Source organism: Cantharellus anzutake (assembly GCF_015039405.1).
Source record: "Cantharellus anzutake strain C23 chromosome Unknown EI90scaffold_47, whole genome shotgun sequence".
NCBI lineage: Eukaryota > Fungi > Basidiomycota > Agaricomycetes > Cantharellales > Hydnaceae > Cantharellus > Cantharellus anzutake.
In genome coordinates, this window is record NW_024066997.1 from 29,256 (window position 1) to 40,750 (window position 11,495).

Consider the following 11,495-nt stretch of genomic DNA (forward strand, 5'->3'; position numbering starts at 1 on the left):
TGCACAGGGTCCTGTATGACCCCCAAACCCAAGGTCCATTATCTGCCCCATGTCAGGGCACACACCTTGACTAGCCCGGACCCGGACCCGCGTCCGGACCTGCTTCCACCTGCTGTGCTTCCCGCATGCGTGCACGCTCCGCGCGCCGCATGCTCCGGGCCCGGTTCCTACTCCTTCATGTGACTTCTGGGTATCCCCAGAAGTTTTCCTGATATGGTGGCCACTGTGGGAAGATGAGAAGTTAGCTTCCTTCTCATCTTCTTACCCACAGTAGTTGTTGCCCTTGATAGGGCTGTTCATAGGTCAGGCTGTGGACCATAGGGGAGGGTCATGGGGACCCAGGAGTCGTCCCCTGACACCCCATACAGTTCTATTCCCTTGGGTCCTCACTCCCTCCCAACCTAGGGCAAACCTAGGGTCCACTGCTTATGTAACGTCATCGTTCTCGCCATAGACTTCTTCTCTCAAGCTCACTGACCAATCATATCTCCTGAAAAAGCTCATGCTCACTCCTGATACAAGTGAGTTGTGGATACATTCCCAGCTACTTCACTTTTCACTGATCTACCCAGGGTTGTGGCCCTATTCTTTCCTTTCTTCTGCTTTCCATCTCTCCTCTCGTGCGATCTCCAGCTATGCATGCCTACACGGATCACTCTGCATGATACAACATATTGTGAATCCTGACTGCTACGGATCTGCTCTCCTGGGTTGTGTGCAAGAACGTGAACATTTACCTGCTATTGATGTCCATCTCCTTCAACTCCACCACCACGGCCCTGAGAGCCTTCACGACATACAACTCCTTCTGCATCACTTTCAGCAACATATCCTGATCCCTTTTCTCCTTGTGACTTCGGTCTTGAAGCTCACACTCGGCTTCCTGTCCAACCACGCTGTCGTGCACTTGCCTTTTCTGCTGCACAACTCAATGTCCATCGCTCCCAGTTTCTCTCTGCTGTTGCATCTGCAGATCTCTGCAGTGCATGTCTTCATCGTTTTGTTGCACAGTTTGCTTTGCCTGTTGAATCTGATGCAGATCTACGGACTATTTGTCACACCATTCTTCACCCTGCATCGCAATGTGCTCCCTCTTCTAATGTTGACGCTTACCAACAATGGCACCTCCAGTGTGCAGCATGTTGGCCTGAAACACTCATGTTGGCTACAAAGAAAAAGATTCTGAATCAGTACTACCTAACTTCCTCCCAACAACTCTCCACTTTGGTTTGCGCTGTCTGTGCCACTGCAAAACCATTGCATGGGTTTGTGCCAAATTCTATGCAGTTGAGCGCTCATGACACCGACTTGCTGGTCAGTGTATACCCCAACCATGGCCTGAACCCGTTTGCGAATACACCATCCCTGCACCACATTATGATCTGTCCTGAGGGTGTCATTTCCAACTGCAATGGTCACTTCAGACTCCGAGTCTGTCTTGCTTGTCACTGTGCATTGAGACGACACTGGTTACCTCCCACTGAAATGGCAAATGATCTGTACTTGGGTCCTTTCCTCATTATGTGGCTCTGTGGTTGACCGTGGGGTTAGACAGCGTCCCGACCGCGACGTTGATCAGGGTTGGGTGTGTCAGGGGACGGACCCTGGGTCCCCATGACCCCTCTCTATGGCCCACAGTCTAACCTGTGAACAGCCCTGTCCAGGGCACAACTCTACTGTGGGTAAGAAAGTGAATAGATAAAAGGGAAGTAAGATACACTTGCCTACTTGTCAGGGCACACCCGCCTGACCCCACTCCACCCGGTCTGACCCCACCTGATCCCACTACCCTCACCCGGTGCCCCCGTCCTCCGTCCTCCCTTCTCTCCTCCGTCCTCTCTCCTTCTTCCTTTCTCTTCTTCTTTCTTCTTTCCTTTCCTTCTCCTTCTTTCCTTTTCTACTACATGGACGACTTCCTTGCTCGATGTACCATTGACCAGGCTGCACAACACACCCAGACCCAGGCACACCAGGTGTGTCATATCCATCCCTGGCCATCGACTTCCGATCCCTCTGATCCCTCCGTTCCACTTCCGCTCCTTCCTCACTAACCTTGGAGCTCCTGTATTCTGCAATCACCTCGGTACCCCTCGATGGTCACCACCCCCTCCTTTCAATTTATTACCTACACCTCCCTAAGTATGGAGCCCTGAAGGCTTCCAGACAGCTCCGACGTCCGCTAGCGCACTCCCACCTCCGCTGGGCAATACACTTGCTTGCCCTGCAAGCTCACCTTCGGGCCTATCCCTCCTTTCCGTTTCTGGGTTATCGCCTGCCTTTCCGCTAACCCTGTAACCCGACTCATTGGTAATATTCAATCAGCTAATGTCTAAACCCTGTTAGCTCCGCTCGGCTCCACCATTTGCAGACCCGCCCTCGCTGTAACTATATATACTACACTTGTACATAGGTTACACTCCAGTAATAAAATCGACTAGAGTTTACCCTCTTCAGTTCTGGTGGCCAGTTAGTAAGTTAGGGCACGGACGTGTTTACTAGGCACAGCGCTCCTGGCATAAGTTGCTGAGGCCGAAGCCCTCCATCACGGAGACACTCCCTCATCTCGACCCAGTCTCTGACAGGGTGACGCTGTAAGGGGGCAAGGGATCTACCACCCTAATGAGAAAGAGAGGGGGCCACAGAGTTGGTAGTGCTCGGGGGAGGTTCGGATGAAGAGGAGGGGGGGGGGGGGGAAATGGTCCGGGTGCGATGTGATAAAAATGATAAATCTCGTAAATCTCACTGATAATCAAACTAATGGGAACTCTGTCCCTGCACTATGTCTTGAGCCTCTTTGGCTTCGTATTCGCCACTCTGGGCACTGGTAACGTCTGCTAAAACTTCATGTTCATTGGGGAGCACCTCTCTCTGTTTGGGGGGAGTCCTTTTTGTAAATACAGGGAAGAGGCAGTTATAAATATAAAAAGGTATGCATGGAAATCCGAATGATCCGACGGATTTAGGACGGCAACAGATCCACAAGGAACAAAGCAATATCAAAGAAATATTGATGTTGTTAAGGAAATAAAGAAACATGGCGATCGGAACAACCGCTGACCCAAATGCGTCACTCATAGCATCGTTCGACTCGTGTTAACAAGGGCTTTCCAACGATACCAGATTCGTCCGGATCGGTGGAGAATTGATGGAGATATGGAGGAAGCGGCAGAATATGCGGGTGACAGTTGCCCAATTTGGAAACTGATGGTTGTCTGTGGTCAGGAATGGCTTGAAAAAATCGAAAAAAAATGGGAAACGTGGAAGAGGTATCTGGAACAGTGGTAGATGTGTTTTGGGAGTGGGGTGCTTGATGTGGGTGGTAGAATCGCGATAATCGGCTCGTTTGCGTGGTACCGGCTGTGCCCACCTACAACGCCCTACACACTGGACACTCCTGAGATCTCTTATGGAGATACCTGGGTGGATATGGCTGTGCGTGTTGTAGGAGAAATAATATTCAAAGAATAAAACAATGATCTATCAGAATAGTCAACAAACAGGTGACAAGTTCAGACGTTTAACAGATCTCATGATCTTTATGAGACTGGACAGACATTAGAAGATCATTATAAATTGTCTACACCCATGTAGCATGAGATTTAATCTACTACAAGCATGCCTAGAACCTGGCATAGGTGAAATATTCAAAGAATATATCCCTACAACAAGAAAATAGCACATAGATGGCAGAATAAGAAGGAACATTGGGAAAGAAATGTGAATATCTCGGGAACCAGTAAACTTTTGACTGTAATCTTTTTACCATCTAAAAGGACTGTTTCTAAACTTTATCCACAGTTTTGTTTCATTCTAAAAGCTTCAAAACTGACGGAGATATTGCTCAAACGGCGAAACACCTTATAATTTATATATATTTATTTGCTAATTCTTATAAAAAGTAATGTGACTCAAGGGAAAATATATTGGCGCCTGGAAGTCTGGCGGACCGAATACCATATAACAGAGTATTCCCCGGCGTGGGCGGACAGTTTTTGATCGCATCAGAAGAGGAGAAAATTCTAAAAAACTGGATCTTGTATATTTTCCCATGATTCATCAAAACTTTTTGATTTTAAGCTCAAATAAATCGGAACAAAGGAATGATTGATAATCTGGATCTCGGATCATAAGCATAAAGTGATTCAGAAGTCCGCGGATCAGTTAATTAATTGGGAGAGCTCTAGAACATTAGTAATGATGTGGCTTCACAAAAAGGGGTGAATTAGAGAACAATCTAGAAAGTTCCTTTATAGCCGGGTCATTTCTAAAGATAACCGTTCGTAATTAAGGCGGTGTAGAGCATAGCTTTAGCGCTACAAGACCCCGCTAAGATCGGCCCAAAAGACAAAGAACTGAATTACTTATTGCTGAGTCATGTCCTAAGTCCATTATTAAGCTTACACAGCCCAAGCCCCCATATCACCCCAGAACTATCTATAATACAAATGTAGCACATGTAACTAGTGCGAGGCGTGGGAGTAGAGAGGCCTCTGAAAAGCATAAAAGGCCGCCGCTTCTGCCCCCTCTCAAACCTCAGGTAGAAATATAAGTTTAATTCTCCTCACCAGTGGTTGGTTCGTTTGCTCCAAAAGATAAAAGCAAATATTAGTTGTTAGCTGATATAAAACTAACACGTCACTCTAAGCGTGAGTTAGGGTCAGTTAGACACAGCTGAACAAAAGTGTCCTAGTGAGAATTAGTGAGAATTTGGTGGAGGGACTTCTTAGTTGAATAATCTCTCAGCAATACTTGGTTATCACACCACAGGAGAAAAGTGAGCGATCCTGAACCTGCTAAATAACTAGCACGCACTCAAGCGATAGAAAGAGCAGTTTGGTCACTCCTGTATTGAGTAACATTTATTGCGGAATTATTTTATTAGTAGTTTTCCTTCAGTAAATTATCAGGAAAATCATGTCCTACTGAAAAGTGGTATATCTAGGTGTAATATTGACTAGAAATCATAGTAAAGTCAATATAGAATTTTATTCATAGATGATCTATACGTCAGGTGAGATCGTTGGGGGGTGTTTATTGTTGTTTAGACAGTGAACAATTATATATTTGGCAACCAAAACACGGTCAGTACGCAAATCAGCACAAACTCTAATATCGTTATTGGACATAGGAAACTGGTTACATAAGGTGATCCAGCTCCGCTCCTTCAGCGTAGATGATGTGGTGCTCCCCACGTGACCTTCGACCACATGTACATACATGTAAACACAGCCTAAGTGGGAACTGAGAAGTAACCTTCTTCTCACACTTCCCACTTTAGGCAAGTAGCTTACATTCCCTCACTAATAATAATAACACACTTCTCACTTTAGCCTAAGTGGCCAGGGATGCCCTTCTGTGCTGGGTCCGTTAGCATGCACGCCTGTGATACACCCTATCAGGTCCTCAGTGCCGGGTGACACATCCAGACGCTCTCGACCCTGGGTCGTTCCCTGACAGCAGAAGAAGGTTTCAACCTTACTCACCCTCCCTACCATGGTGATGCAAGAGCAATATGATGACTTGCTGGCCCGGTTCCAGGAGTCGCAGGCCATCGTGGAAAGCCAGACCTGGAACCGGCCCACATACACACCCGCACCCACGTCCATGCCCGTGCCCACCCTCAGACCACCTAAGGTCGCCCCCCCCCCACCCCCTTCTCGGGAGTCAGCGAGGACCTCGACCGCTTCAGGGCTGAGTGCAGAATTTACCTCCATGTCCACATGGCCGAATTCCCCAGTACCCTCTCCCAAGTCCTGTTTGTCCTCTCTTACATGAAGGAAGGGACTGCAGGGGCATGGGTGACACAGCACACTATGGCACTGTTGGCAACAGGCTCCCCTACACCCACCATGGACGAGTTCAATGTGGAACTCGATGCCATGTTCCAAGACCCGAACTGGGAGGCCACAGCCCGGCAGAAACTAGCAACCATCCGGCAAGGGAGCGACTCTGTGGACAGAGTCATCCAGGAGTTCGAAATACTGGGACCTGTCTCACAGCTAGGAGATGTAGGACTGGTCGACCACTTTGAGTGGGCAATCAACTCCCGGCTCCATGAGAGCATCTCCCCTGCCACAGTCAAACTCCAACTCACCGCGCGACAAAAGGGAATCCACCTGGTTGTATCTGTAACGAACATCAGGCTGTACTGCCCAGATGAAATTGTAGGACGACCTGTTGACCCCCACCCAGGCCCGGAACTCATGGATGGGGAAGAGGAGTATGAAGTCGAGAAGGTTAAACTCCAAATGGCTACACCGGAAACTCTGGTATCTGGTAAAGTTCACGGGCTGGCCAAATTCAGAAAACCGATGGCTCCCCCATGACCACCTAGCCCATGCCCCCGACCGAATTGAAGAGTTCCACCGAACGCACCCCCACGCCACAGGGAGAGAGAGAGAGAACCGCCTGGCCACTTCGAGGCGAAGTGGCTTAAGGAGGGGGTGATGTGTCAGGGCACACCCACCTCACCCGGCTCCACCTGGCTCCACTCCACCCGCTACCCCCTTCTCCCCCTTCCTATTTCCTCCTCCCTCCACTTCCCCCACTTCCTCTCTGTCTCATTCTCTATTCTTTCTATCTCTATTTACATGGACAACTTTCCTTGATTGATGTACTACTAACCCACCTGCGACCCATGCACAACGCACCCAGCCCCGGATGCTCCGGACAACCCCCAGGTACACCCAGCACGCACGCCTGCAGTGGATCCCTTTGGGAACCCCCATGGGGATACCCAGGTGGCTGGGGCTGTGCATGGGGATGACATGGCAACTCTCATGTGACCTGAGCACCATGTATATAAACATACCTGGGGTGGGAACCAGAGAAGCAGTCTTCTTCTCACCATTCCCACTTCAGGGACATTTGCCTGCACCGGACCCATTGCTGTACATGCCTGCTTCATACCCCACCGGGCCCTCAGTGCCAGGCGATATACCTGGATGCTCTCGACCCTGGACCGGTCCCTGACAGCAGAAGAAGACTTTAACCTCATTCCCCCCCACCTCTCCTGCCCCCCCCCTCGCCATGGTGACACAAGAACAATATGACGACTGGGGCTCCTAGCGGATCGGATGATCTGCAGATATCTGCAACCGGATCCGAAAATTCACGGATCCGGTTTTGGATTTTCAGTGGATAATATCTGCGGTTTCTAATCTGCAGATGGGCAGATTATCCGCGGATTTATTGTTGCCTACAGTCCTAGATACCCCTCCTATGTTTCTATATTTTTTTTTTCAATTTTTTCAAGTCTTATTTGGCCACCCAGGCCCGTTATTTCCAAATTAGGCATCTTGTCAGAAACTGTATTCGAGGTATTCATGGGAAGTGGAGCGGAGTATGGCAGCGTGAGTGGACACTTAGCTAATGAGCTACTCCGTTGCAAGGCGTCGTGGTGGTTGGGACTTCGCTTCAATGACTTGGCTGGAGCATTGCACCACGTGTTCTAGGCTGTCCCATATTTCAAGTTAGCGGGAGTTACCTTGCGGCGATGTTGACTTAAGCGGAGATGGAACTGAGAGGTGAACTTAAGATGAGAGTACTTGGGGGGAATTCTAGTCGATATTCGAACTAAGGTACATCGACAGTAAACTAAGTATAAATACGAAAGGAGAACAGAGAAGGGGCCGGTCAGTCCGGTGCGGGACGGGAGTGGGATGGTAAGTATGACAGAACTAAAAAAGCGATGAGGGCCAGGGAAATGGAACAGAAGAAATGAATGGAACAGAGGACGGTGAAGTTGGGAGGCAGAATGAATAGGCCGACAATCTAGGTGCCAATATGGTGGTGGATCAGAATGTCAATATACGAATAAATCAAATGTCAATAAGGAGCGGATCAGCGGCGACCATATCAACTGCTAGTTAGTTAAGCGAATGAATAAGAATAAAACGGTATCGGCTGAATGGCTGAGGAACTTAAGTGGTGGTGGGAGAACGAAGGAGGTGCTGCTATGGGGCCGTAGAACGGGAACCACTATCGGTGCCACTAAGTGATGGGCAATGGCACGATTAACGGGCATGAGTAACAGGCGCAAGAATGGGGGTGCAGAAAGTGGTAGAAGGTGTCAGGGTTCAGCACCCTGCCCTAGGGTGCCCCGACTCCCCAACCAATCCCTTCCTTCCATTCCTTCATTGTTGCCTTGTTGTTGCCTTTCTGTGTTGTGTATCCGTGCGCACGGGATAGCGTGGGAACTTTCTGAGCGAGCAGCTCGCCCATAATGTTCCCACAGGTCACAGCCACAGTTCTGGGCAAGCAACTCGCCCAGAACGTTCCCACGCTTACTGGGCACTGCCACCTGGATGTTCCCTCCGGCTCACACTACACAACTCTAGGAGCTGTATAGTTGTGGGCATGTGACCCATTCCTTTATATAGCAACCATGCGGGGAGATGAGACCTTTACCCTTCTTCTCATCTCATGCCCTGCATAGGCAAGTGTATATATTATCTTTCCTTTTACTATACATCTCATGCCCCGCATAGTGTGAGGACAGGTTAGATGGGGGTTGAGGTCAGGGAGCCTCCGAGTCCGAGGCTGGGCCCTGACAGAAGGGCAGGGACTTTGCGGGGCCGTGACACATCTGACCTCCAAGTTTTCCCCATATTTCCATCAGTTCTCCACCAATATGGACAAACTTTGTATTGTTAGAAAGCTCTCATCAAGGACATTCTGATGAAGTGCAATTTTATCCACAATCCGCAGTTGGTCCGCATATCCGCGGATTTCTAACTGCTGGATACGGATTTTGTTTCAAACCTCTAAATATCCGCAGATTCTGATCCGGATCCGATCCGATCCGATCCGATCCGCTAGGAGCCATAATGACAACCTGCTGGCCTGGTTCCAGAAACTACAGACCATTGTAGAGAGCCGAACCCGGGACCAACCCACTCATGCACCCAGACCCAAGCCGCCAAAGGTCACCCCCCCCCACCCCCTTCTCTGGAGCCAGTGGGGACCTCGACCACTTCAGGGCCGAATGTGGGATCTGTTGGAATTTGCACATGGTCTTTTAGGGAAACCTAAAAGTTGGACATACTGGGAATCGAACTCCAGTCTTCTGGATCGCAAACTCAGCGTGCACTGCCATTACACCATACGCCCTGTTAGGCTGAGGTGGTTATTTCAACAGGATCTACCTCTACGTCCACATGGACAAGTTCCCTGACGCCCTCTCCCAGGTCCTCTTTGTGCTGTCCTACATGAAAGGAGGGACTGCAGGGGCATGGGCAACACAACGCATCATGGCACTGCTGGCAGCAAGCTCTCCCACACCCACCATGGATGAGTTCGATTTAGAACTTGACACCATGTTCCAAGACCCGAACAGGGGAGCGAGCCTGTGGACAGGGTCATCCAAGAGTTCGAGGTACTGGGACCCGTCTCGTGGCTAAGTGATGTGGGGCTAGTCGACCGCTTTGAGCAAGCGATCAACCCCCGGCTCCGTGAGAGCATCTACCAGCTCCACCCCATGCCCACCACCTGGGCTGAATAAAAGTGCGAGGCCACCCTCCTCGACAGCCAATGGCAGCACTTCCAAGGGATGCAACCATGGATGCCCGCACCCGAACCCCCTCTCCCACCAACCCCTTCCGTAACCCCTGCAGCCCACCCCAAGGCAGGGACAAGCTCGCACCGCAGAGCCCACCAGATCCAACGCTTGCACCCCGAAGACCTTCAAGCGCTGATGAAGGGGCTGAAGGGCCAAGCAACGAAAGGATCAGAGACAAGGGAAAAGGGGGTAAGGCCAGACCCGAGAGAATGCTCAGGGGACCATCCCGTGAAGGATGCACGCCGGCCGGTTACAGAGAGTGGCCTGTGCAGACACAGCGACGCACGTAAATCGCCACCAGCACCAAAGCTCCACCGAGTCATCGCAAAGAAAAGGAGGAAGGGTGCACCCCCAGCCCACAGAGACGAGAAGGCCACGGAGGGGGCCCCGGAAGTAGCAGTATCCCCACCTGCCATCTATGTCCTCTCCAAACACTCCCCGAGATCTCTGAACCTTGCTGTGAAGCTGACCACCCTCACCTCCCTCGCCTCTGTGTCCATGTCAGCCCTCCTAGACTCGGGGGCCACTGGGAACTTCATAAGCCCCGAGTTCATCTGGAAGCACAGGCTTGAAACCACCCCGCTCCCCCAGCCCATCCCTGTCCGTAACGTCGATGGGACCCCAAACGAGAATGGAGCCATAACAGAGGAACTAGAAGCCCTCCTGACGTTCGGACAGCATATGGAACGGGCCTGCTTCGTGGTCGCAAACCTTGGGCAACAATCCCTCATCATAGGGCACTCGTGGCTACTGCACCACAACCCGGAGGTGGAACCCGCACTGTTCGAAGCACTGGTACCAGAGCAGTACCAAGACTTCCGGGACGTGTTTTCGAAAGAGGCCTTCGACCAGCTGCCTCCCCAGAAACCTTGGGACCATGCCATTGATCTGGTACCGGACGCTAAGCTCCCCAGGGGGAGGACCTTCCCACTCTCACGGCCGGAGCAAGAGGAGTTGGACGAGTTTCTGCACGAAAACCTGCAGAACGGGCGCATACAACCATCCAAGTCCCCAATGGGGGCCCAGTCTTCTTTGTCAAGAAGAAGGACGGGTCACTGCACCTGGTCCAAGACTACCGGAAGCTGAACGAGATCACAGTGAAGAACTCGTATCCGCTCCCACTCATCTTGGACGTCCTTGCCTGCCTCTGCAGTGCTAAGTACTTCTCTGCACTAGACCTGCGCTGGGGGTTCAACAACATCCGGATCAAGGATGGTGACAAGTGGAAGGCCACGTTCGTGACCAACCAAGGGCTGTTCGAGCCCCTGGTGATGTTCTTCGGGTTGTGCAACTCACCTGCGACTTTCCAAACCATGATGAACGACATCCTTCGGGATTTCATTGACCAAGAGGTTGTCATCTGCTACATGGATGACATCCTCATCTTCACTGCTACCCTGGAGGAGCACTGGAGGGTAGTACGAGAAGTCCTGGAGATGCTGTGGAGGAGGAAGCTCTTCCTGAAGCCCGAGAAATGTAAGTTCGAGCGGTGTAGGAGAAATAACGGTCACACTATGGAAACCCATTATGGAAATATGCCAGATAAATCACAAAACCCCATACGACAAGTAGATATGAGAAAATAGAAGGACCTGAATTTTAATGAATTTTAACGAATTTTTACGAATTATTATGACTATACGCGATAAATTGAAAGAAAGAAAATTAGCAGAAATACTTCAAGCTTAGCATCAACAAGAAGCAATTCTCGGGGGAATTTATACCAAATATTAGAGAAAGAATTAGGACAATCGACCAAGATTTGACTATAGAAACAATCAGAGAACCTCCACGGAAACTACTTTCCCACGTCTGCACACATAGCCAAGGATGAAAGTACCACAGAACAAGGATTCCTCAGGAACTAATGCAAAATTCAAAGTCGTGTTTATAATAGGAAATGAAGATGTCCCCCACACGGACCCAATGAAAGTAA

The 11,495-nt window shown here is 50.1% G+C and overlaps 1 protein-coding gene and 1 non-coding gene across 2 annotated transcripts; one reads left to right on the plus strand and one right to left on the minus strand.

The window, feature by feature from the left end:
- Positions 1 to 823: 823 nt before the first annotated feature.
- Positions 824 to 1,539, plus strand: EI90DRAFT_3070844 (uncharacterized protein; the record flags this gene model as incomplete). The annotated part of the gene is made up of 2 exons (XM_039061256.1): positions 824 to 1,141; positions 1,174 to 1,539. Coding segments are annotated over 2 exons (684 nt in total), but the record flags the coding sequence as incomplete, so codon positions are not given.
- Positions 1,540 to 9,037: 7,498 nt separating this feature from the next.
- Positions 9,038 to 9,111, minus strand: EI90DRAFT_t188. The gene has a single exon. It is a non-coding gene; the product is annotated as a tRNA-Ala (tRNA).
- Positions 9,112 to 11,495: the final 2,384 nt, after the last annotated feature.